General features: G+C 38.6%; 1 protein-coding gene across 1 annotated transcript in view; it reads right to left on the reverse strand.

Annotated features, from left to right (window-relative positions):
* Nucleotides 1-1,239: 1,239 nt before the first annotated feature.
* The window catches only part of LOC140229223 (synaptotagmin-5-like), a 41,988-nt gene continuing 17,128 nt past the window's right edge, over nucleotides 1,240-26,099 (reverse strand). Inside the window, exons 2-8 of the mRNA XM_072309497.1 lie at nucleotides 11,263-11,442; nucleotides 9,840-10,194; nucleotides 5,988-6,091; nucleotides 5,030-5,236; nucleotides 2,772-2,892; nucleotides 2,105-2,253; nucleotides 1,240-1,459 (exon numbers count right to left, since the gene is read on the reverse strand). Coding sequence (XP_072165598.1) covers nucleotides 1,304-1,459; nucleotides 2,105-2,253; nucleotides 2,772-2,892; nucleotides 5,030-5,236; nucleotides 5,988-6,091; nucleotides 9,840-10,194; nucleotides 11,263-11,433 — 1,263 coding nt within the window. The 5' untranslated portion in view covers nucleotides 11,434-11,442 and the 3' untranslated portion in view covers nucleotides 1,240-1,303. The remainder of the gene's footprint in view (nucleotides 1,460-2,104; nucleotides 2,254-2,771; nucleotides 2,893-5,029; nucleotides 5,237-5,987; nucleotides 6,092-9,839; nucleotides 10,195-11,262; nucleotides 11,443-26,099) is intronic.

Consider the following 26,099-nt stretch of genomic DNA (forward strand, 5'->3'; position numbering starts at 1 on the left):
ATCCCAGGAAATTCCTGCAATATCTAGATTTGATATTCCCAACCTAGAGGCACTTGGGTCTACAATGTGGCATACTTAATCCTGAAGTCAACTATGGACAAAAACAAACTTCATCGTGATGGTGAAATTTGTGCCCCAGAGAGCTACAAAAATTGTCAAACAAGGTGGAGTGTTCTTGTTTGGAGAAGATGTACCCTCAGACAACTTAGCTTAGAAATCATAGTGCACTCTCTTAATAATGTCAGTCGATTAATTGGCACTGACGGAATCTCCCCTATCATGCACCCACCTTAGCTTTAACAGGATATAACTAATGTTAAACAGCAACAAAGGAATTTTACGATGAGCTGCAATATGATATAGGTATTATATGACAGTAAAGCAACCTTCTAGCTGAAACTTTCTCTCTTTAGTTGTCTTTTCTAGTATAACTACAGTGGCGAGAAAATTATCTCTTCTTTGTATTTCCTACTTCAGAACAATTTTTCTTGCGAACCTCACATTTCATCTTTTTTCTTCTTTTTTTTTTAGTGCCAAGTTTGTCACGTGACTGGCACCACCTCAAAATCTGTCACGTGACATATCATGTGCAATAATCTATCTTGGCTGAGTATTCTCCCTTGACATCATGACTAGCTTTCATGATACGTGGAGACGACATTATAATCTGAATACATGAAGACAGTTGGATTTGCCACCTGACTGAAATTCCAGACCTATCACGCTACATGTGACATATCATTATATCAGCTGAGTATATTCCGTGATGTTTTGATTGATTTGTATAAATTATGTTAGGGACATGAGATTCTTGATCATATCGCAAGACAGCGAAAGTCAAACCGAGTTAACAAAAGTCGGTCGCGTTACCTGGAGACGGTCAAGCAGGATTTATCCGCTGCAAAAATTCAAAATTAATGTCCATTGCTTATCTTTCAGGTTATCAAATCTGCAACAAAATTTGTTTATTTATTTATTCTTTTTTTTTTTTTTTTTGCTTTCTACCGGTGTTGTCCATATTTTGAGGTCTGTATAAGCTGTTATTTTTGCGTACGGATATTTTCGCGAATGAGGAGGTCACAGACATTTTCGCGAGATGTTGTTTTCGCGAATTAACATCTTACGCTATCATAAATGCAGTATTAACCTAGCGCATGGCGACATTTTCGCGTGTTGTTAAATTCGCGATCCAACTGTGATTCGGGAAATTCGCGGAAATAACAGCTTATACAGGTTAGTAGCTCAATATAGCATTATAATATTTCTCACTTCAACGATCAAGTCTGTAAAGTGATGTGGAATTTTACGGTTTCAACGTATGCCAAACGGAGACTGGTTTCCTTGGGTTCTGCACCATCTCAGTCCACTGGTCCTGGCCGATGCCACCGCAGTGAGGTCCCACCTCGGTCTCACCGATCTTCTCACACTGACCTAGCAGGTCGTAGTCCATCACTACAAGCTGCATCGCAACGGAGCATAGGAAATGACAAGAAGACTTATCAGCAAAGAAAACGTCGTCGTTGTTGTTGTTGGTTGGGTGTGTGTGTGTGTGGGGGGGGGGGGGGGGGGGGGCAAACATGATATCATGTACCTGTATAGTTAAAACGTATAAATGTCGCCAGTGACAGTTATCAATACATCTAACGTGAATTTATGGCGCCTGACGACACGAGATTGTAGAGGCTTATTGCGCCAACAAAAGACCAAACATGTACCAATCAACTCCCGTGGAAAATAATGATTTGTAAAGCATCTCGTAGACAAAATGATATTTCGCAGTTATTCTAAAGAGCTTACTTTTCACATGCATTGTGTGATAACCACTGATGTTATAAAATACATAACATAACTTAATAAGGCAAAATATTTTCACCATAAACGCCTGTATTCGTCTACTTCTATAATTCATTTCGACATAATTATACTTGCAAGACGTTTCCAAATCTGTTGCTAGGCAAGCAATGTTTTGTTCCAACTAGAAGTCATTTGAATAATGAGAAAAAGCACACGAATTAAGTTCTCATCAAATGGACACACACGCACAATGCATTCTGCACGAATATTCAGAACAGAAAAGAAAAGCATTTTGATGAACGTTTTGTACCTCCAAGCTGCAAGCACTGAGAGCAGCGGCCGGCACGTTGAAAATGATAGCTTCATTCCAAGTCGGGTTGCAATTACACTTCCTGACAGTGGTCTTTTTCTTCTTTACTCTCCTTCCCCCTTGGAGGAGAGACACCTTCAGGAAAGGATCTGGTGGTAGAAATGATAAATGACAGTATGTCTTAAAGCTGGTCTAAGAAGCATACAACTTCTAATATTTTATAGTATTAACGAAAGCTAATAATCACGTTTACGAGTCAAAGCAGCCAAAGTTGATTTTGAAAGAATGATGCCAAACATTGCTGTACTTTAGGCCTTGTTGTACTCCGTGATGCCGTGTGATTGATAAATTTGCAATTTTAAGGCGAGAGTGGACGCGAATTTCTCATCCGTCTCGACATAAGTGTATGGGTACATCACAATTCTCCTGTTTATTGGTAATTTTATTGTAAACTACCTATTAAACACACACATTTTTTTTTTATGCTTCATTCGAATTTTGTTTGAAAATGTAGGAATTACGTTCACAATGAAATAACCGCAAACATATATGTATATATTGTTTTTATTCCGTTAATTTTTGCAGTATAATGACACACTCAATGTTAAAGTCTGAAATACTCTTAGTCTTATTTTTAAGCTGGTTATTGCTGTTGTTGTATATTTACCTGAACTACCATTGATATCCATGGTCTTAAGGTTCCGAGCTCGTAGAACTACAAGAGTCAGTCTCTCTGCAGTCGGCAGGTAACTGATGGAGAACAGCAGATCACCTAGTTCCTCTTTTCTCTGTAATCAACCAACGGATTAAAGGGAAATGAAAGCAAGTCACCATTCATGTATACAGTGTATGATGTTCTGATGCTTTGCGCATTTTTTTTCGTGCCATTTGCTCATAGTGTTCATGGTTATTAGTAAGTATTTACGATCGAGCGAAAGAGAACTTCATCCAGGGGGGGGGGGGGGGTAACATTCAGCGGTACAGTGGGTGAACATAAACTACTGAAGGTGATATATTATTCTTGAACTCAGCCAGTTTCAATGGGGTGATAGGAACGAGGAGCTATGTCAACGAGTTGAGAGGTTGATTATGATGTCACATACAGAAAATGCAATTCCCGGGCTCCATTTCATAACAAGTTGTTAAGGTAACAACTCCTGCTGTAGTGGCAAGTGTCATGGTAATGACAAAAATCCCTCTTCCTGATTGGCTGTTGCTGCAAGAAGTTGTCAATCTAGCAATATTTGTTATCATAACATCTTTTATGAGATGAGACCCTGATTAAGGATTACGGAATATTGTTCTATAGGTCTCATTTCATAAAAGATATTATGATAGCAATTACCATGCCTGACACTTGCCATTGCAGCAAGAGTTACCATCATATCTTTTTATGAAACGGAGCCATATAACCTGATTCAGCAGTGAGACCGCATGATACATGCAGCGCTCCAAAGGATGTCATTATGTCAATGTGCAAAGTGACTCAGGATCGAGAAATCCCAGCCAACTCCCAAACTAACTAACAAAGTGATATCCAAATGACGATGGGATTTCACATGGAGGACAGATAGGATAATCATAAAAGATCTCGTTTACAAGAAAAGGAAATAAAGTATAATGAAACGGATTCCAATTTTTTTAAGTTATCAGATTTAATCATTTTACCTCCTCCCAGCGAGTGGGAACGAGTGACATATACAGACTAACCTCCTTAGATTTCCATGCATCGACACATAAAATAAAATGCTCTTTCACAGCATTTAATTGTATACTAGTACATAAAAACTCCTTGCATGTGCTTGTGGGTGGTTGTGGGCAGCTCTGTAGCCTTCAGTTTCCCAATTTGGATATTTGCTTAGAAAATGTGATACTACTTGAAATCCCATGTAACATTATGTGTGTGCGTGTGCAGGGGCGGATCCAGGAATTCTGTAAAGGGGGGGGGGGGGCGCAACTAATATTTCTGGTGCCACTTCCAGGTTTCAGTTCATTTCTTTCTTTTTCTTTTTTTTTAACGAAAAATAAAGCGGGAGGGGGGGGGGGGCGTGCGCCGTTTGCGCCCCCCTCTGGATCCGCCACTGATGTGTGTGTTTGTGTGTTTGTGATATTTCTGTACACTAATTAAAAAATATTCGGTGATCAATCACTTCTTCCCTCGCAAACACACATTTCAGACATCAATAAACTAATTCTCAGGTGTCTGATTTGCCTGTTTGTGCGTATCACTCTCTCCATGTGGTTTATGACAGTCTGTGATGCTTCACCTTCTACTCACGATTTCTTCCCGTTACTCTTGAGTCCATAATCATCAAATCTAATCAAAACATAATTTCCAGGAGACGTGTATGATGCATCCCGCTGTGTTTGGGACTCCATACTTTCTTTTCTTCATCGATTGTCATTCTTGTTTTCAAATAACTTCTACAGACTTTTTTTTAAGGTCACGGAGCTGTCTACTGTGATTCAGTGTTTTGTTTTGTTTTGTTTTTGTACCATATGGTCACCAGCCTTTTTAACCTTTAACAGAGGTGTGGTGCCATGAAATTTGAAAGCTTTGACAATTATTGACTGAGCTTTTGCGGAATGGTTTTTTTTTTTCAGAATATAAACCCTTGCCGTTTCCGATCTATTGTGTTGCAATGGATTCCTTCCTTCTCTTTACGTCTTGTGATGGGGAAACTTGGATATGGTTCTCACACATGTTATGGGCCCCCACAAATAATATCCTGTACGAATAGAATGACAGCTCTTTACAAACAGGAAATGGGTTAAAATGTATGATAATGCTACCACTTCGGACCTCAATACTGTTGAGTGTCAAACCCTGCCCATTTGAACGTGTTTAGGCGTTACGAACCAGCTTTCCTGTTTAAATAATATGTACCTCTTTTGATTCATTGAATACAACAGTGAAGAACATACCGACTGGGGAGACCGTAGTTCGCTCCATACGTCAAGTTCACGTGACACGTCTACATCGCAGATTCTGATTACGACTTCGCCGATCGCATCGTGGCGCGAAAACTTGTCGAAATCGAAAACGGAAAAGCGGACGATCTTCTCTTGCAGCTCCTCGTAGGTGGTAGGAAATTTGAAAATTTCATTGAACACAGGATTCAATGTTCTCCTCTGTGACGAACGAAAGAAGTGCACACACAGATTAAGTCAGCTATAGGACTGAGGTATATGCGTCGATAAACATTATCGCTATCTCATTCTTTTAATACGCAGACCGCTATTCACAAAGAAATCCAAAAGAAACACCTTTTTCCCCACGACTGAGAACTATAACTTTGCAAACCTGTAAAGATTTTCCAAGTAACTTCAGGAAAGAGTGATATGAAAGAAATGTGCAAAATGCTCCAAGTACAATCAAGAAGTCGGTAACTTTCACTAGACTCCATGCCTGGATGTTGAAATACATGTATTTCAATTCTAACGATGATACAGAATAGACTGACCAAGATCTTTCATCTACGGAGATGAGATGAAATGAAAATGAAGAACAGGAGACAATTTAATAACGGTAGACATTTTATAAAGGTAGTTTAAGTTGCTTTTAGTCGTCGTTAGGAATAAGTAAAGTTAATACGTGAAACTTCCTATCACGCACAAGACTGTATTGTAACATTGACATCGGACATTTCACGAACAAGAAAAGGAAACAATTCACAACACTTTATTCGAGAGAGCGCTTTCTCATCCTCTGTGTATCTTTTGCTTGTCACAGAGCCCTAGAACCATTCAGCAGAAAGATATTACTGCAGTGACAGATATCACACTTTCCGTTTTTGTTTTGTTTTTGTTTTTGTTTTTCGTTGAAGTAAGATTTGTCTATTCTCGAGGCAAAATTGTCTCATGCGTTTATGTGTTACGTCACCTGAACAGTTGACTGTTTAATCTTCCGGTCCTCGTCTGGTTCCAGTGATATCTTGACGTAGGGGTCGCTTGATCCGCCAATATCCATGGCGGGCAAATGTTGTGCTAAAAAAGAAGTATATGGAAACTTGTACTCAGTAAATCACTCGGTGCTTTACATATAGGGTGAAGCTTTGTGCGGAACAGTATTTCGCGAAATATCGTTGTGTATTTAGACATCATGATTATTTAGCATCTATTAAGTATTGCCTTATCACTCTATATCTCTTTAATCGGCCATAATCATAACCGCAACTTTACAATGCTACTTATTTAGTCGATGGACGACATAAACGACACAGACAGTAATGCATCAAATCATTTCTTAGACAATGTTAGATTTGTTTTTAAAGAGGAAATCTAATTATTTTGTTTCCACATTTACATTTGTAATATTTGTAGGCTAGAGGAGGTGACATACAGGACGGCAGAAGGATGCTAAGTATTAAAGGGCATAATTATATACTCATGCATTTTGTTTCTTCTTGAGGTTGGCAAACAAAATCGAACAACATTTCATACAGCAGGATATATATGTATAGCTTTCGTCAGAGATAGAGGTATAGGTCTGCAAAATGGACCTAATTATCGAATCACACAAACTTTTCCAAACATAGCAGACGCTACGGTACACCTTTGTTCTATTGTCTCGTTGCGGGTACGCTTCCTTATATTCACGTGTGCATTATGTTTTCAACATGCACAGCGAATTGCAAAGGTATAGGTCTCCTGCGAGATTTTCTTGAAATTAAACAAATTACTTAAACTGGAACTTCTTTTAACTGCAACTGAAAAAAGGGAGAAGTTTAAATACTTTTGTGCTTTTGTGATGGTCTGATATGATGAAGGGAATGTTCAGGGTGCATAAACTTGCCGTTTACGACGCGGTGAAGTGTTTGTGTCTCTAGATGTGCGGGCGTAGAATTGTTGTAGCAGTATAAATTGAGAGATTATACGGATATTGCCGATTTTTCTTTTCCCGAGGGAAATAAAATGCAGTTCGAAATGTTTTCCCACCGGAGACATTGTCTGAATGCCATGGGTAGCGAATCGGATAATCCTATAAAATAATGCACTTTGACGAAATGAAATTCAAATTTCACCAGCGTGAAAAGGAATCGCATTATTTTTTTTTCTTCCGCTGGGACTCGTAAGGAGGAAGTTCAAGAGAACCGTCTATTCCTGATAAAGACCGTTTTCCATTACAGCAAGTCCGTTCACATAGTATACCTGGCAATGAAGCAGGTTTATTTCAGGTCAGCTATAACAATAGTTGAATTAAGTTATGTTTTTTTTTCCTTGCTTGTGTTTTTTGCTTGTTGTTGATAATTTTGCGAGCACATAATGAAGTTATAATTCAAATTGAAGGATTAAATGCTACTTTTATACGTAACGTTACATCAGACATGACACTTATGATTGATACAAATACTTTATTCACAAAATATCATGTTTTCAGATGATGGTAGCCTTTCTTACAAACTTATACTGCCACATAATGTACATCTAAAATTCTTTCACTGATCAATAGTCCTTTATTACTCGGCAGGTGTGCATGGTACACGGTGTTTTTTATTGCTTCTTCTTTTATACAGACCATCTAAATTTGGCTCCAGAGGTGGACTTGTGTAAGGGGAATACGAAATGTATAGTTTCTTTTTCCAATCATCCGACACTCCCCGTCTTACTTTACATAATACGTCTTATAAATCTCTGGGTGTTTTCTGCTCACAACTCTCATCCACTGCGGGAATTGTGTGATGTTTTCTTTTTATTTTCATTGCCCTTTGATATTTTCACTTGTTTCTGCTCGTCCTTTGTTTTATTAGTGAAATTGCTCTCGAGTCCACTTCTTATCGAGAATGAACCAGTTCTTTTTATTAGAGAATTTTTACGCACTAATTACAAGCAATATATTTTTTTTCACATACAAGTTTGAAATTTTAACATATAAAATTTGAATATTTTACTCTTTCTTATCAGACTAACTTATATTTAGGCTCGATTTCCCCTTTAATTTGCCGAGCTTTCGATCTTTTTACGGGTCTTCGTCAGGGCTTGAGATGTGAACATAACAACGTCACGACTACTCGTATACAATACATCACCTATAACGTATGTGGCCAAGCCAGGTTCACCGCCTTCACGTTATGTATATTATCTATCTATATCTACTTATTTATATCTATACATATTATATATATATATATATATATATATATGTGTGTGTGTGTGTGTGTGTGTGTGTGTGTGTGTGTGTGTATGTGCGTGCGTGTGTGCGCACTGAGGATGGGGGATAGAAATAGGATACAGGTTCGTAAGAGAGGGGAGGGAAGATGTAGAGAGAGGGGAAGGCGAGGGAGAAGTCTTCGTGTTCGTAGTGTTGTTGCTTTTATGATATATTCCGTTCAATGTTTCGCCTTGATGTACTGCATATTCATTTCCTTGAATTACTCAGAGGATTTCTATGAAATGATGGACAGGAAATGCCGCATTTCTCTTCTGTGGTGTGCACATTCAAATTGAAACAGAAAAGAATACTTTCGTATAATTGCATTATGTAAAATGGATGAGTAAAACAAAAATATACTGGAAAACAAATTATTGTGAGTGTTTTCTCATGTATTTCATAGCCTTGATTTGAAAATACTAACTATGCTTTCTTTCAAACTAGACGTTTTGTTCTGATTTTCGTGGCCTGTCTCTCTTTTAACGAAAATATTGTGGCTAAATTTAATGCCTAATTTAATCATATGGTCGACTCAAATTGAATTACGACAATCAGACAATTTTGCTCACAATTACTTTGTAACCATGATACTGCTATCGGATGTATACTCTGCTATTTAATCGAGGGGAAATGCATCCGTGCATTCATGGCAGGGGTTTGGTATGGGGGAAATTGTTTCAAAGTATGCACGAGCATGTTTATAGTGGAAGATGCATGGGCGCCTGATCTGTCTCAAATGTTCAAATCCAGCCGAATCTGTCATAGCAAGTTGCATTATGACTGCCATGCCAACTGGTCTGCATTCTTCTCTCGCTCTTCCTTTAGGTTTTCTCTTCTCGCTCCTCTACTTCGCCGAATCTCTCAGCTTTCACTTCCACTTTAATCTCTTTAAGTGAGAGTGTTTTTGATGTAACACAAAGCCAACCCTACAGCAAATATAATATTCAATTTAGGGCGAGAGTGACCGATTCAAATCCACTGAAGAGATACGGTGACTACATTTCTTATGATGGCGATGATGGAGACATATTCGATCCTAACCATCCTTAATGATTTCGTAAATCTACAGCCGACCAAATCTGTCGCCATTCACAGATGTTGGACTATGAGATAACATGTTTCCCATGATGACAAAGGCATAATGTCGTACGTGTGAGTGTTAATATGTTAAATATTTCTGCAAACCATGGTTGAGATCTAAAGATACGACACATTGTGAACAATGATAAAAAAAAGGCATGACATTTATATCTTGACACTCTTAAAAATGAAATGGTAAATTAATATTTTAAATGTTGCCACTCCTCCAACCTTTCGTTAAATGTTAAATTTAACAGTCAAAATGTTGAACTACATTTCAGAAATGGTAAATTCAACATTTTGAGTGTTAAATACAACATCTCTTTTTTTTACAAACAGGTTAGAGGAGTGACAACATTTACAATGTTGATTTATCATTTCATTTTAGAGTATACATGAGAAATATGTCGTGTGGATGGCTGTAATCGTCATTCTGGTCAACTTCATTCATCGCGACAAAGAGAGACAGAGAGAGATGGGGGCAAGATAGAGAAAGAAACTCACCTTCGATCAATTTCACGACAAAGTCAGACTTGTTGAAATCGTATTTCAGTTTGACGTGCAATCGCCCAATCCTCTTTCCCTGTTTTGTATGAGAATGACCGTTTGCTCCACTGCCGTACTGCTCAGATGACGTGAGGACAAGACAATCGTCTTTCCTCGGATACAGTTCCGGTTTCACTGTTCCAATCTCGGATTCAAACGAGCCGCAGAATGATCCATTGTGGCTCGAGTCGCTGGTGCTCAAACTGTTGAGATCTGGGTCGGATCGGATAGGAGATTCAATTCTCTGCGGTGGAGACTGGATTCGGTTTGCAATTGGCTGCACTGCGATCCGCTCCTTAGGGATGAAGAAATTCTGGATAGATGCATACAGGACGAAATACGAAGAGCCCTCATTGTATAAGTTTTCTTTTCGTAGAATACTGGTTTGTGGCAGCACAAGAATGACATGACACAAACCGTCTGTGTTATCATTTTCAGCCAGACCAGGGCCCTCTGTACATTATACATTCTAGTGTCACTTTGCTTTGAGACGGAATGAATGTTGTTTTCGAACATTTAAAAAAAGCACAAGATCCAGGGATTTCTTAAAACAGAAAAACGTATGATTTTCCCGCTTCTCACATTTAGCACCTGAATGGAAACAAATCAGACCAATGAACATATGTTTCATGTAGTTATGAATGTCATGTCAGAATAAGTAAAACATTTTCGAGAAAGGTTCCCGTATAAGCCGGCCATAGTAACATGTCAGACTTTAATGCCAGACTTTTTATTGCCAAAGTGATGTAACTTAATTTGTGTAACTACCATGACTATTGAGTACTGATTCATTGAAATTTGCATGAAAACAGCCATGACCCGGAAAATATCAAAAAGTTGCCTGACAATGAAGAATTTATGTTATAATGAAATTTGTGTTATTTTGACATGAATTAATTTGTATATTGCTTATATGAAAAAGAAAGAAAAATAAAAGATTGACAAAAACAATATATATATATATATATATATATATATATATATATATATGTGTGTGTGTGTGTGTGTGTGTGTGTGTGTGTGTGTTCTTATATACATTTCGTATCACATAGCTCGTATGATCACGCACAGAATTGAATTATCAATGATAAAACGCATGAAAAAACACATATTGACCGACAATCTCTTGTAAACTACTTACGCACCAAGTAGTTATCTACCGTCACATTATGACCGATATTTCACGTGTGTTTCTTTTGTTTGCAGGGAGGAATGCAGGTGACGTGTAACATGGGGAAAGGGGAAAGGGGAAAGTGCGTTAGAACAATTTGACCCAAAGCAAGTGACAAGATTGCTGGATCTTCTTCCTCAATTGTTTGGCCGCAAGGTGTCAAATTCTGAGTGTGTGTTTTATTTTCCCCCTGGATTTGCATTAACTTACCTTTGGTGGTTCTGCGATATTTATGGTGCCCACGGCTTCTGGCTGATCTCGTAACTTCTTTTCCCTGCATCGGGCACACGCCCGTGTGTAGGCGTACACGGCGTAGAGAGTGGCGAGAAATAGAGCGGCTCCGACGCCGCAAGCCACGCCAAGTATGATGGTGGTCGACATCTTGACAAACTGCAAGAACGCAAACCAGAGAGGATAAAATGAAGTTTTTCGAGGATTAAATGGAAGAGTGCTTAAAGATGATCAATATATCTTAAAGAAGGCACGAGGGGAGTGTGGATAGGTCGTAATTGTGTATAACACTTATAAAAGATATGTCTAAGATACCTTACAACCAATAGCTCAACATACCTCGAATGGAGAAACCAAAGTCTACTTTCGGCTTTCTTGCAGCCACACCCGATTGACTGTCCACCTCACTCAAGGGTCAGCACAGCAATGGAGCACATGGTCAAGTTCTTTGTCGTATGAGGGGCACGCTTGACCGACGCACCCTCATCATCACTCGATATCCTTCCCCTCATCTCACCATTATACAACAACTCTTATGTACATGTTCCAATTGATATGATACACTTTTACACCAAACATGAACATTGAAATTGATCCGATGTAGATTTCTCACACCAGATAGTTATTCCAACTTAGGAACTATTTCTGATACATGAGTGTGAAGACATTTATGTTCATTTACGGTAGTTTGGTCCTCCCTATACCACCATCTTTTGCCACCTTACAACACAGATTGGTGACTAATCTTTTGTTCTCTACCCCAAGGACAATACATGGTCAGGTGTATAGTGCAACACCTTTGTTCTGGGATGGGCTTGTAGCTGCACTCTTGTGCCTTTGGTACTGCACAGGTGTACCTATACACTATATGATACAATGTATAGTATATACTGTGCATCTACATGCACTATGCATGCACTACATGCAACACACCATGTAGTATATAACACAAATATCTATATTCCCACAAACATTCAAAGAGATATTCAAGTTACAACTTGATAACTGAAGAATAAATATTGGTATACTAGGAATTAAGGACTACCTCCGTGGTTACAGTATACTGCAGTCCAGTACTGTATTGATATGGTTAATATAACACCAAACGTGGACATACTATAGGCCTAATGTATCACTTCAGTTCGATCGTTGGAGGTGTTAGTAGCAGTATATAGAGGTAGGCGGTTTACATGATTTTTCTTGTTGTAGAAGTTGGTTTTGCATAGGTCATTGAATATGCAGAGCCATGAGGTGTCAGCAAAGTCAGGCTGGTAGACGCAGTAATGGTAGTGGTAGTGGTGTCGTAAAGTAGTGGTAGGCTTTGGTAACGCATTGTGGCTAAGGTTCAGATTCCACGCAGAGCGTCATATTGGAGACTACTTAGTATACGGAGAGGTAAGGGGTTGCCGCCAGCCTTATGCCCCAGTCACACATAAACACGGATGCTCAAGGATCTACACGGTGATCCGGGGACGTCCGGGGAGATCCGGGATTTTGGTATGACTGTGCACACGGTATGAACACGGCAGCTACACGGATAAGGCCGGAAGAGCGCGGCGTCTACACGGACAAACACGGCATCTACACGGATCAACACGGCAGCTACACGGCAGCTACACGGCAGCCACACGGACCACCCCGGATTGCTCTGCCAACACGGCAGTCCCCGGATGACGCCGTATGTTTTTGACCTCCAAAAGTTGCCGTGTTGGCCTCCCGGCGTCAACACGGATCTCTCCCCGGATCAGATCCGGGGTGGTCCGGGGTGATCCGGGATGTCTATGTGACTGGGGCATAAGCCAAACTTAAGCTACGATGCATTTATAACCAAAGGCTAGAGACGCGACTGCTATGACAAGATAAGTAGGTAGACACTGATGGGTAATTTTATGTTCGGTGCTAGTGCTGGCGTTAAATGCTATCCTTACCCAAGCGCCGGTGGTAATCCCGATCTAGAAAATGAGTTGGAGTTATAGCGCAGCTCAATAAGTTCTCTTATGACGTAAGTAGTTCCATATCGGAGCTGGTGTTGGGGCCCGGTGCTTTTAATGATGTCTTACTTAGAACCGGTGGTTCCGGTGAGTTGGCTCAGTCGGTAGCGCGTCTGCCTCACGATCACGCGGCCCGGGTTCGAACCCGAGTCTGGACTGAGCAATGTTGTGTGTAAACATACCGTCCCCTCTAGCAAGAGGCAAAACACTCTGTCCCTCGGATAGGACATAAAATGGAGGTCCCGTGTATGAGAGAGCAACAACTCATGCACGTAAAAGATCCCGCTTCATTCATTCATCGCAAAGAGCAGGGTGTTTAACCCAGTGAAGTGGTCCCACCTCACATCCAACTGGACCCCATGGAAGACCAGCTTAACGTAGCTGAATATGGGCTATCCAGCCATCTTGTCAGATGGAAAATGAACAAACAAACAAACAAACAAACCGAGCTCCCCAATTCTTTTTGGTGACTTTTTTGAGTGTGTGTATCTTTTTATTTCAGTAGACCTCTATTATGGATTCTCAAATTTGATGCACGTCGTCCCCTATCATATCAAGTACGTGCATAGCCTATCGTATGCTAATGCAATCCTCACCTTTGGAAAGTACACGCGCACTCTGGACATGGCCGCATAAATCTGTAATGATCAGGACCGCTTGCGTCGGTATTTGAGCTTGATCAGTTACAGTATTTAGGAATAACACCAGCGCCAGCACTGTATAGCACCGAACTAGAAATCACCTATATAATGCATATTGTAGAGGAAAAACGTGTACTTCCAGACATAGGGTGTTGTGTGTTGTTAAGATGTTGCAGACGTGGTTACTCGTAGCTAAGCGTAGATTATGTTATGTTGTTGTGGTAGGCATATCATGCATACTTACGTTCACATCCCCATATCTGTCAAAGATGTTTGACAGCAACTTGAAATCGTATCGAGGTAATTATCGGCTGACCCCTTTCTGCAGCTGTCCTCCATTGTGCTATTGTTAATGCGAGGACGGTTTAATCTAGAAAAGAACTATTTTCATGATAATAATAATCATGATAATGATCATCATTATCATCATAAAGTCTCCTTTATCCAGGGTAGCCTCTTCAGTGTTGCTACTGTTCTACCAGGGGGCACTACCATTATCATTACCCTAGTGTTGCCAGGTACCCATTTACACGCCTGGGTCGAGGGAGGGACATGGTGGGTAAAAACATCTTGTCCAAGGACGTAAGCACTGGGCGGGATTCGAACTCAGGGCGTCCGATTGGGAGTCAGTTTCATAAACTATGCTCGACGGACGACTTATCAATATATTATGTGGCAATACCCTCCCACACAGCGTTGCCAGGTCCCAACAAAGCAAAATCACCAAAAGGCATGTGAAAAATCACCAAAAGCCATAAAAAATCACCAAATTCAGAAACGCTGGGTCAGGCTTCAATTTAAAAGACAAAATGATGTCAATAAACCTTCATCAAACACTCTGCTCTGCGCTAGTCTCGGTGCAATTTACGGCGCGCGCGCCGTAGTCAAACACACTAAATGCAAAATGTGCACGATGTGCATGGATGAATATCTGTGTGTGGTCAGTGGTGCTGAGTGACAAAAAAGGGGCACATGTTCTGTTTCTACGGGAAATAAGGGGAAAACTTTGGGCAAAATGCATTTTCGTTTTCTTTGGTGTGATTATTTTCCATTGGTCTAAAAAATCACCAAAAAATTACCAAAAATCACCAAATTTTGATTTGGTTACCAGGCTAAAAATTTGTCACCAAACAACTTCAAAAATCACCAAATTTTACCCTTTTTGGTTACCGAAATCACCATCTGGCAACACTGCTCCCACATACGTTTAGATGAAGTAGGCCTATATGATTCTTTTGATATACATATCACTTTAAAGGGAAATTCCTCCTCATACAACATGTTTCATTTTGCTTTGAATACATCAGAAAAATTACAGAAGTTGATCAGTGAAAATTTGGGGGAAATCCGCACACACACACACATACACACATACAAAGTTATAAACTTTGAAAATTAGAGGGTATGACAAATTGGCAACGGTAAGTGACGTGGGAGTTGAACAGCCGTCCATTTGATTCATATACACAAACACACACACACACACACACACACACAAACATAGATATTCAATTTTTGTTTTGTTTTTCTCAAGAAAAAAATAATTCTTCAGTTAAAACATATCCTTAGTATTTGATAAGAGTAATATATATATTTTTTTACATGTCCTCCTCAGCAGATAAGTTCTGTCTTTGCATAATTGAGAAATAATGAGGTGTGAAAATGCTTCAACGAAGAAATCTGTGCTTTGTCAGTTTACCCATGCAACTACGTGTATAACGCATGGGCCTACTGTGTTTCAGCTCTCTGCTTCATCCATGCGCTCTTGCCATTTGTGAGTTGATTATCAAACAGCTTCTGCATAGACGCGGGAATGTTAGTAGATTTCAATACATGGTGCATTTTTCCAATTATTTCATTGATTGAATGACAGCAAAATGATTTACTGTTGATTGCAAACAAAATGAAAGAAAAAAAGCATGTGAACAATGAATACAAGAAGTGTAACGAGACGAGGAATTGTATATAGTACGCAAGTTATGACGGCGTACAGGAATGAAAATTCATTTTGAAAGTATCGTAGCCATTGGTTGTGTGTCATGATTTCATGAATTTTGGGGTTTATCCTAGATTGAGCTATGGGCTTCAGAATTAATTAGAAATGCACCATGCTGACAATCTTTCTTGATGTATTTTAGTTGAGATTGAACATCCAAACCTAATATTCAACGACATCACTCCTGCGCATTGTGCTCTATGTTAATCACAAAATGTACACCATCCTCTCGACAGTTTTCCTTTCAATGTCTGACTTAATTTCTTTTCATACAGGTATATTCATATTTATAGCATCGAAAAAAAAACGGTTAGTACAAGCAATAGCACTTCACTCTCAATCGTTAAATTCATGCACGTAAGAAAGAAGTAGTTGTTTGTTTGTTTGTTTGTTTGTTTGTTTGTTTGTTTGTTTGTTTTTTGTACATCTGCGTTTCAAATGCCACTTATCAGTTAAGAACTGATTTTGTGGAATGAAAATGACATACCGGCAATTAAATACGTATGGCAGACACAATGTTTGTATACGTTATGTTGTACGGTCTCCAAATTAGTTGCAGCACTGAGGGTTTATTTATTTATTTATTTATTTATTTACTTATTTATTTATTTATTTATTTATTTATTTATTTATTTATTTATTTGTTTATTTATTTATTTATTCATTCATTTATTCATTCATTCATTTATTCTTTTATTCTTTTGATCAATCTATTTATATCTAATCTTTTGTCAAGCTAGCTTATTCACAAATAAGTGTTCTTCCATGAGGCCATGAATAATATCGATGAACGTAATTATGTAGGACCTACATTAAACAGCAAAACGTATACAAAAGAAAACCTAGATATACTCAGTATACTGTACATTGCAAAGTAACATAAACAAATATATTGTGTATATTGATATGCCACAACATGAGTTCACCAGAATGCCGAAATATCAATTAGATCGCTATTGTGGATGAATGATTAGATATCACAGAATAAGTTTGGTTGTGTACCTTGCAAATAACAACTTCATTGAAACAAATCTTTTAAATAATGGGAGATGATGATCTGATTGAGTAACGTAGCTTGTACAATTCAAGTGAAGAAGATATGATTGGGTCACACTTATGACAATCCGAGCGAAATCTCGGCACACGTAGACTTTTGGCGACATGGCGACTGAAAACAACATATACATATTTTGCACGAATGCCTTATCGCTATCATGAAAATCTGGTGTTTTTGTCCCTACTCCTGCCAATTTGAACTAAAGTTGTTAACTGTTTTACTACTTTATAGGTCGAGGTACACATGAAATGATTCACTATTGCTCTAACTGCACGTCTTCACCCCGAGAGCAAAACACAAGCAATCTTATGCAATTCACTTAATGTTTCGCACTTCTGAGGAACCTGGGCCCCGTTTTATCAAAAGATATAATTGATTATAAATTCCCCTACCACACAGGCTCCCACAGACTTATGATAAAAATCAACTATATAATCAATTATAAATCTTCATAAAACAGGGCGCCGGCCTGGTATCTTATTCCATAACTTTTCAAATTTGGACTCCATGACAAAAAAAGGCCCTTACGGTAATTGTATAAATAGTTATACTTCCTTCGAATTATTTGTTCGTTAAAACTCTCGAAAGCTACTACGCTGTTGCCTCAGATGTATCAGATATCGTCAGTTACTGCGGTTGTTAATAATTAGTGTATGTTATTAGACCTTCAAGGTCTAATCACTGTTTATGCAGATGTGAGATTCTGTCTTTCCTAGAAAACTACCCACTTCCTTTCAACCGACACACTTACACAAACAGCACAAAAGGAAAGCAAAGATGAGAAGGAAATTCAACGCTGCAGCACTCATTTTTGCAAAGCGCCTGGAGAGTTCTCAAAAAAAAAAAAAGATAATATATTGTTCGTGGCAGACAAAATCTGCACACTAGTGGACTCTTGCCTTCGGTTCATGACCGTAATGTACACTTACCGTAAGTGCTACCGTAAACAAAACATATTGTCTCTATTACGGTGGCTGACAGACTTTCTTAGAAGACAAAGGAATAAAAGGAAATGCGAGGTACTTTTACCTGTGCTAAATCACTAGGATTCCTCATGTTTGTAGGGATTTTGGACAATATTGTTTAGTTACTTCTGAAATCATATTAACTGTTCCCTGAAATGCCATCATACAAAATAGCCCTTACACCCTTCCCCCTGCACGGATGTTCTCCATTATAGTCTGGGTGCCAAAGCCACTTTTTGGGCCTAACCTTGTTTTACCGTCCACCCAATGTTTTTTGATGGTTATACCCTATTTCGGGGGTGCTGAATCCGAATTTGGATGATGCAACTCTTGCATCCTTGAGGATTTTAAGATATTCAAGATGGCCGCCAAAATGGCCGCCAAAACCGGAAATTCCCACGTATTTCCTTCTAAATGGTGAGATATTGAAAAAAATTGATGGATTTACCCTATTTCGAGGGTGCTGAATCCGAATCTGGATGATGCAACTCTTGCATCCTTGAGGATTTTGAGATATTCAAGATGGCCGCGAAAAATGGCCGCCAAAACCGGAAATTCCCACGTATTTCCTTCTAAATGGTGAGATATTGAAAAAAATTAATGGATTTACCCTATTTCGAGGGTGCTGAATCCGAATCTGGATGATGCAACTCTTGCATCCTTGAGGATTTTGAGATATTCAAGATGGCCGCCAAAATGGCCGCCAATTAAAGCCGGAAATTCCTACGTATTTCCTTCTAAATGGTGAGATGTTGAAAACAATAAAATTGATGGTTTTACTCTATATCGAAGGTGCTGAATCCGAATCTGGATGATGCAACTCTTGCGTCCTTGAGGATTTTGAGATACACTGTAATCAAGATGACCGCAAAAATGGCCACCAAAACCGAAAATTCCCACGTATTACCTTCTAAATGGTGTGAAATTGGAAATAATTGATGATTCTCCCTATTTGGAAGGTGCTGAATCCGAATCTGGATGATGCAACCCATGCATCCATGAAGTTTTTGAGATATTCAAGATGGCCGCCAAAATAGCTGTCAAAATGGCCGCCAATTAAAAGCGGAAATTCCCATGTATTTCCTTCTGAATGGTGAGAAATTGAAAACAATTGATGGATCTACCCTATTTCTATGGTGTTGAATCCGAGTCTGGATGATGCAAACCTTGCATCCTTGAGGGTATTGAGATATTCAAGATGGCCCCCAAAATGGCCGCCAAAATGGCCGCCAATCAAAACCGGAAATTTCTATGTATTTCCTTCTGAATGGTGAGAAATAGAAAACAGTTGATGGTTTTACCCTATTTCGAAGGTGCTGAATCTGAATCTGGATGATGCACCTCGAGATAGTCAAGATGGCCGCCAAAATGGCCGCCGAAACGGAAACTCCAATGTATTTCCTTGAATGGTGAGAAATTGATAACAATTGATGGTTTTCGTCAATGGCACAGTTTGAACTTGCTGTATATACAGTGAAACCAGCTCTACTGGATATCTTTTAGTTGGTACGATACAAGTGTGCCAGTAATTAACCCTTCAAGACTACAGATGCGGTTGAATAATTGCAAGATTACACTGTTTCCTCTACATATAATGGATAAGTTTTGAACACTAACAATTAATGGACAAGACATGTTCATCTAAATCATATTGTGATAGTGATGTAGAGAAGTGTACTGAAATTACCCAACATTACCTGCCTTAATCCATGAGCAGTTTTAATCTCTTTATCCATGAACACTCAAATTGGTTATTTGGTTTATATTGGTGGTCTTGATGACATTGTTGAAGACACGAGTGGGACATTTTTATTGTTATGCTTCAATTTTTTCTTCAATATGATGTAATATTACCTATGTGTATATGTATATATGTATATATAATCTATTACAAACACACACGAGGGGACGGACAAATCACAGGTAACGCGCCGTGAAAAAAAAAAAAAAAAAACTAAATAAAAATCAAACGACAACATGGAAGGTAATAGTTGATAATCCAGTACATGTACTTACGAATATCATAATCGCGCAGAGTGCTTTTGAAATTACCCTTATTGATATCTACTATAGTGGTCATGGATGCAACCATTTCCAGTGACCTAATCAGAATATGCCACAAGTTTCACAAGAATACGACGCGAGAGTCGTCAGAATACAAGACAAGTTTCAACACCAAAACCAACATGCCATAATTTAATTTTACTCTATTGATAGCCGAAAAGGATTAACTTTACATCTATGGAGCCATATTATTGGCGACCACAAGCATTATTTCATAACAATTATGCATAAAGACATTTTCAGTCGTATCTTTCTTTGCGTTTGTACGTTTCAGTATGATGTCAATTGACTTTTTTTTTTTTTTTTTTACAGTACGTGTTAAAGTTCCGTTTGAGACATATCGGACAATATCTAAGTATATTAGAATACCATTCTAACAGTCATTTTGGCTGTCAATAAATTTTGGCTGATTTGACAAATTCGCTCAACTGAGTTGAATTCAAGAATACGAATTATTGCTTTTCACCCTGCATGGGTTTAATCTCCCGCTTCGCGTTGGAGCACAATACTTCACCATTTCAATATAAGAACATGTTAAGGAGTTTCCGTTCATACAGGACATTTATAGATGTCCGAAAACCTTCAAAGACCTTCAGCACCCTCGAAATAGGGTAAGACCATCAATTTATTTTAAAATTTTTACCATTAAGACAAAATATATTAATATTGGAATTTCTGCCACTTATTTTGGCTGTCATCTTGGACGTCTAAAAACCCTAAAGAATGGACGAATTTCAACAACCAAGTTTCGAGGGTGCTGAATAGGGCCTAAAATTTACCAATTTTTGACAGTTATTTTGGCGGTCATCTTGGACATCTCAAAACCCTTAAAAAAGAACACGAAAGTTGCTTCAACCAGGTTCGGATTCAGCACCCTCGAAATAGAGTAAAACCGCCAATTGTTTTCAATTTTACACCATTTAGAAGGTAATATAGGACTTACATGGAAATTTTCGTTTTTGACGGCAATTTAGGGGCCATTCTGGCGGCCATCTTTATTATCTCAAAACCCTCAAGGAAGTACGAGCTGTATACTGGAGCTTCAAATTCAGCAAACTCAAAATAGTGTAAAACCACCAACTGTTTTATATTTCACACCATTTAGAAGGAAATAGGGGGTCTACATATGAATTTCCGTTTTTCGCGGTCATTTTTGGCGGCCATCTTTATCATCTCAAAACCCTTAAGGATGCAAGAGTTGTATCCTGAGCTTCGGATTCAGCACACTCAAAATAAGATGAAAACCACTTGCTTACAAATTGTCACCATTTAGAAGGAAATACATGGGAACTTCCGTTTTGGGCGGCCATTTTAACGGCCATATTGAATATCTCAAAATCTTCAACAATGCAGGAGTTGCATCGTCTAAATTCTGATTCAGCACCCTCGAAATAGGTTAAAACCATCAATTGTTTTCAATTTCTCATCATTTAGAAGGAAATACGTGGGAATTTTTGGTTTTGGTGGCCATTTTGGCGGCCATATTAAATATCTCAAAATCTTCAAGGATGCAAGAGTTGCATCATCTAGATTCGGATTCAGCAGCCTCGAAATAGGGTAAAACCATCAATTTTATTGTTTTCAACATCTCACCATTTAGAAGGAAATACGTAGGAATTTCCGGATTTAATTGGCGGCCATTTTGGCGGCCATCTTGAATATCTCTAAAACTTCATGGATGCAAGAGTTGCAACATCCAGATTCGGATTCAGCACCCTCGAAATAGGGTAAAACCATTAATCATTTTCAATTTCTCAACATTTAGAAGGAAATACGTGGGAATTTCCGATTTTAATTGGCAGCCATTTTGGCGGCCATCTTGAATATCTCTAAAACTTCATGGATGCAAGAGTTGCATCATCCAGATTCGGATTCAGCACCCTCAAAATTGGGTAAAACTATCAATTGTTTTTAATTTCTCAACATTTAGAAGGAAATACATGGGAAATTCCGGTTTTAATTGGTGGCCATTTTGGCGGCCATCTTAAATATCTCAAAAACTTCATGGATGCAAGAGTTGCATCATCCAGATTCGGATTCAGCACCTTCCAAATAGGGATAATCATCAATTCTATTTGATTTCACACCATGTAGAAAGAAATACGGGGGAATTTTCGGTTTTGGCGGCCATTTTGGCAGCCATCTTGAATATCTCAAAACCCTCAAGGATGCAAGAGTTGCATCATCCGGATTCGGATTCAGCACCCTCGACATAGGGTAAAACCATCACTTGTTATCAATATTTCACCATTTAGAAGGAAATACGTGGGAATTTCCGGTTTGGACGGCCATCTTGGCGGCCATCTTGAATATCTGAAAACCCTCAAGGATGCAAGAGTTGCATCATCCGGATTCGGATTCAGCATCCCCGAAATAGGGTAAAACCATCAAAAAACATTGGGTGGACGGTAAAGCAAGGTTCAGCCTCTGGCACCCAGACTATTATCAGAATACGTAGACATTCTGTATCCTACCCCTCCCTCTCTCTCTTGAAACAAGACAAGTTTTCTGTTGTATAAGCTGTATATATGTTATATATATATATATATATATATATATATATATATATATATATATATATAAATATATATATATATATATATACGTCGAAATCCACTTTCCATTTTAGTCATTGCATTTTCAAGTGACCCTTCTTTCTTTGCCTCTCTCGTTTGCACCCCCCCCCTTCCTGAAATTTCGTTCGACTGTCGTTGTCTGCCACTAATATATTTATGGGGCTCTCTAGGTCAATAAAAAATCGAGGCACCCGACAAGAAAGTATCCATCGATTGGAGCTGTACGCTGATTATATGATGGCATCTACCCTTAAGCCCGTCTATTGAGTTCCACTATGAAGAATATATTTTCCACCTGTCTCGGATGACCAAAATCTAATCAAGGTATATAGGAAAAATTGACTTTTCTTTGACTATTGTCATTTTGCTACAGACATCAGTTGTTCGCGTAATCTGAACTGACAAGGGAAGACATTGTGACGCAAACGTGAAACACCAAGTTAGCACAGGGTAGTAAAAAAGGTTACAGCTCGTTATTCCGAAGGTTCGTTATTCCGAAGGCTCTTTATTCCTAAGATTCGTTATTCCGAAGGTTCATTGTTCCATTTTCGGATTAACCAATCTTCGGAGAGTAACGAACCTTCGGAATAACGCCACAAATTTTCGGATTAACGAACCCTTTTTCATTTTCGGATTAACGAACCTCTAGGTATAGGAAATTTGCGTGTTTCGGATTAACGACCCTTCGGAAAAATGAACCTTTGGAATAGCGAACCTTCGGAATAACGAACAGCACCCGTATAAAACGGTATATTTTGTGTAGGCCTTTGTCGTAGGCCTACTCTTCTGCATTATGCCTTGTTAGAGAACGGGTAAGAACTGCGTATCTTGTGTCGGAAACAACATCCGAAATTTATTCATAATAACTTGATGTGTAATGTTATTGTATGTTATCAGAGTGGAGTGAATCAATATCAAACAGCCTGAAACAAAATGTTGCGTAGCGTTTTTTTTTTCATTCACGTTTACAACAAAAATCATCGGACTTAATGTGAAGAACTTGATTAATAACATAGATCCTATACGAGCTTTGATGTCTTTATTTGTGATAGAGAGGAAACAACATAATAATATATTGTAGCCAAAAGACAAACTCACAACTGAGTGTCGTTGTCGAGTCTGTCAAGTAAAATGGTGGCGCCCTTGTGTAAAACAATTTCAGAAGCTGAAAACGTCAGCTTCAGACAAAGTACAACAAACATTTTACGGTGTATTATATACATTTCAGCCACGTAATCTAGAAAGTAGGGCTCTCTGTAGGGCATTCCAGCTGTTTAATAAAACCAGTACATTTCATTCGTTGTCAGTGAAATGGAAAGAGACCGACAAATACTCAGTTTTTCATGATCAACACAAACTTGATGTCGGCAAGCACGTGGGTGTCTGTGTCTATTCTGGTAACTCACATCTTCAAGAGAGGAAAGACAACATTAACATAAATCCAACCATTTCTGACCTTCCATGTTCCCTGTACAGGAAATCATTTATCATTCTGTGAAGTGGCTCTTGAAGTTCTGTGCTGTCAAGCCTCATGCAGAATTACCACGCCGAGTGAAGGGAGTATCCTTTTTCCTTATATAACCCCGACTCGAGGGTAAGTTGAACTCAAGAGGCGAAACCATCAACGACGTGAAATTTCCATGACTGTCCCTAATGCTGTTTACAATGTGACTTCAGTCACAGAGATTAAAGCTCCAGCAGAAGTTTAGAGCCTACATTTTCTCTTGAAAACGCAAGAAAAACTATAATCATTATCAAATGCATTCGTAGGTCAAGGAACGAAAAAACCCAGTCGGAAAGGCTCTGCCTATTAACAAGATCTTTGGTATTTGGACAGACGGCTAGGGAAAGGGTTACAATGTGATCGCTGAAAAGTATTCCTAAAACAGGTGATGTTCATATGCGTTTTTCATCCCATTTACTTCTGAGAGTGTACTCTCTTTTATTTATTTATTTATTTATTCAAAGAGAATGGCGGAGTCGGAGAGAAGAATATGAGAAACTAAAATTTATACACATCAAACGCAAGTTGGATGGGAGTTGATGTATGGTTGCATAATTATCTACTGGATTAAATAGCGGAACAAAATCAGAGTCATTTCGTAGACAACATTCGCAAATAGAATATTGTTCGAGCGCAACATTTCATTTTTTTTTCTACATTCCAGAAAGATGACTGCGATTGGCAGAGAGATGACTGTCGCTCTGAAAATCCGTCAGAGATTATCCTTTTTTTCACTTTCGCGTCGTCCTCTTTCTTTCTTCCTCATTTTACAATCAGCTCTGTTTAGCCTCTTTCAAAAATTATCAATCAGGCAGACAAATTAAACGCAATATCAGATGCGACACAGAACTTCCAAAGAAGAAAAATGTCGCGTTGCTGATGAAGACGAGTAATGTTCCGAGGTAAGGTCTTTAAGTAAAGATGATAAGCCAATCAAATCAAAGACACGACGATGTCATCCCTTCCAACTTCCCCATCGGTTGATATGACATCGTAAAAAGACAGGATCTTGGTCTACAACTCAGCTACACATCATCTTCTTCTCTATAAAGGTGATCGCCACTTGGTTATAATAAGACGGCAGTAAATCTATTCAAGAAGTACAATCTATTTCCACTGATTTTGTCAAAAAGAGATTTAAAAAAAAGTATCTACACTCAGGTGAAAGGAGACGTGTGAGATGATTATGTTCAATTAAATTCAATTCAATTCAATTTATTTTCATATTTGTCAATGAAGGAATGTACATCAAATATGATAAAATGCAGTGAATCATAATATCCGGCTTGGATGCACAGTAAAATCAAAGTAAACGTATAGAACATAGCGGTCAATCTTCGTAGGTTTGGATGTATGTATAACGCTAAAGAAATATGATGGAACCTACTTAAAAGCGAGCTTGTTAAGCGTAGGTCCCAAATTCTGAACAGAGTGTAAGATACAGATGAGGAGCACGGATGCAACGTAGGACCAAACTAAAGAAAAACAAAAATAAAAGGCAAAAATACCCGGGGCAATAACAGAATCTTCTCAATACAAATAGTGATAAACAGACAACCACATTCTGCAAACGTAAGAACAGTTGATTTAGCAATGTTGACAGTATGGTGTAATAATACGATTTGAACAAAGCTGAAAAAAGAACAACTCGACATGCGAGTCCTCGGAAGAGACACGGGAAGCCTAAAGAGTGAACATACGCTTTAATACTAACATTCAAAAAAGAATTAGAATTACAACAAAGCCAGCTGTTCACGCGTTCCGAAGTCTTAGGGTACGAAAAAGGGTACTAATGTGGAGGAATTTAAGAGCGCAAACAGAGAGGCTTAACTGATTTGAATGACAACAACCAATGATAAGAGACCTATTAATTATGATAGGTAATGATAGGAGACCTATTATATAGGTCTCCTATCATTACCTCCTCCAGTACGCACATGTGATTGATACAAGTATCTCTGCTTCGTTAAAACATGTAGGCCTAAATATCTTAAGTTTCGTAACTTTCTTCTCTGTAAGGTC

The sequence above is a fragment of the Diadema setosum genome, chromosome 5 (assembly GCF_964275005.1).
Source record: "Diadema setosum chromosome 5, eeDiaSeto1, whole genome shotgun sequence".
NCBI classification, from domain to species: domain Eukaryota; kingdom Metazoa; phylum Echinodermata; class Echinoidea; order Diadematoida; family Diadematidae; genus Diadema; species Diadema setosum.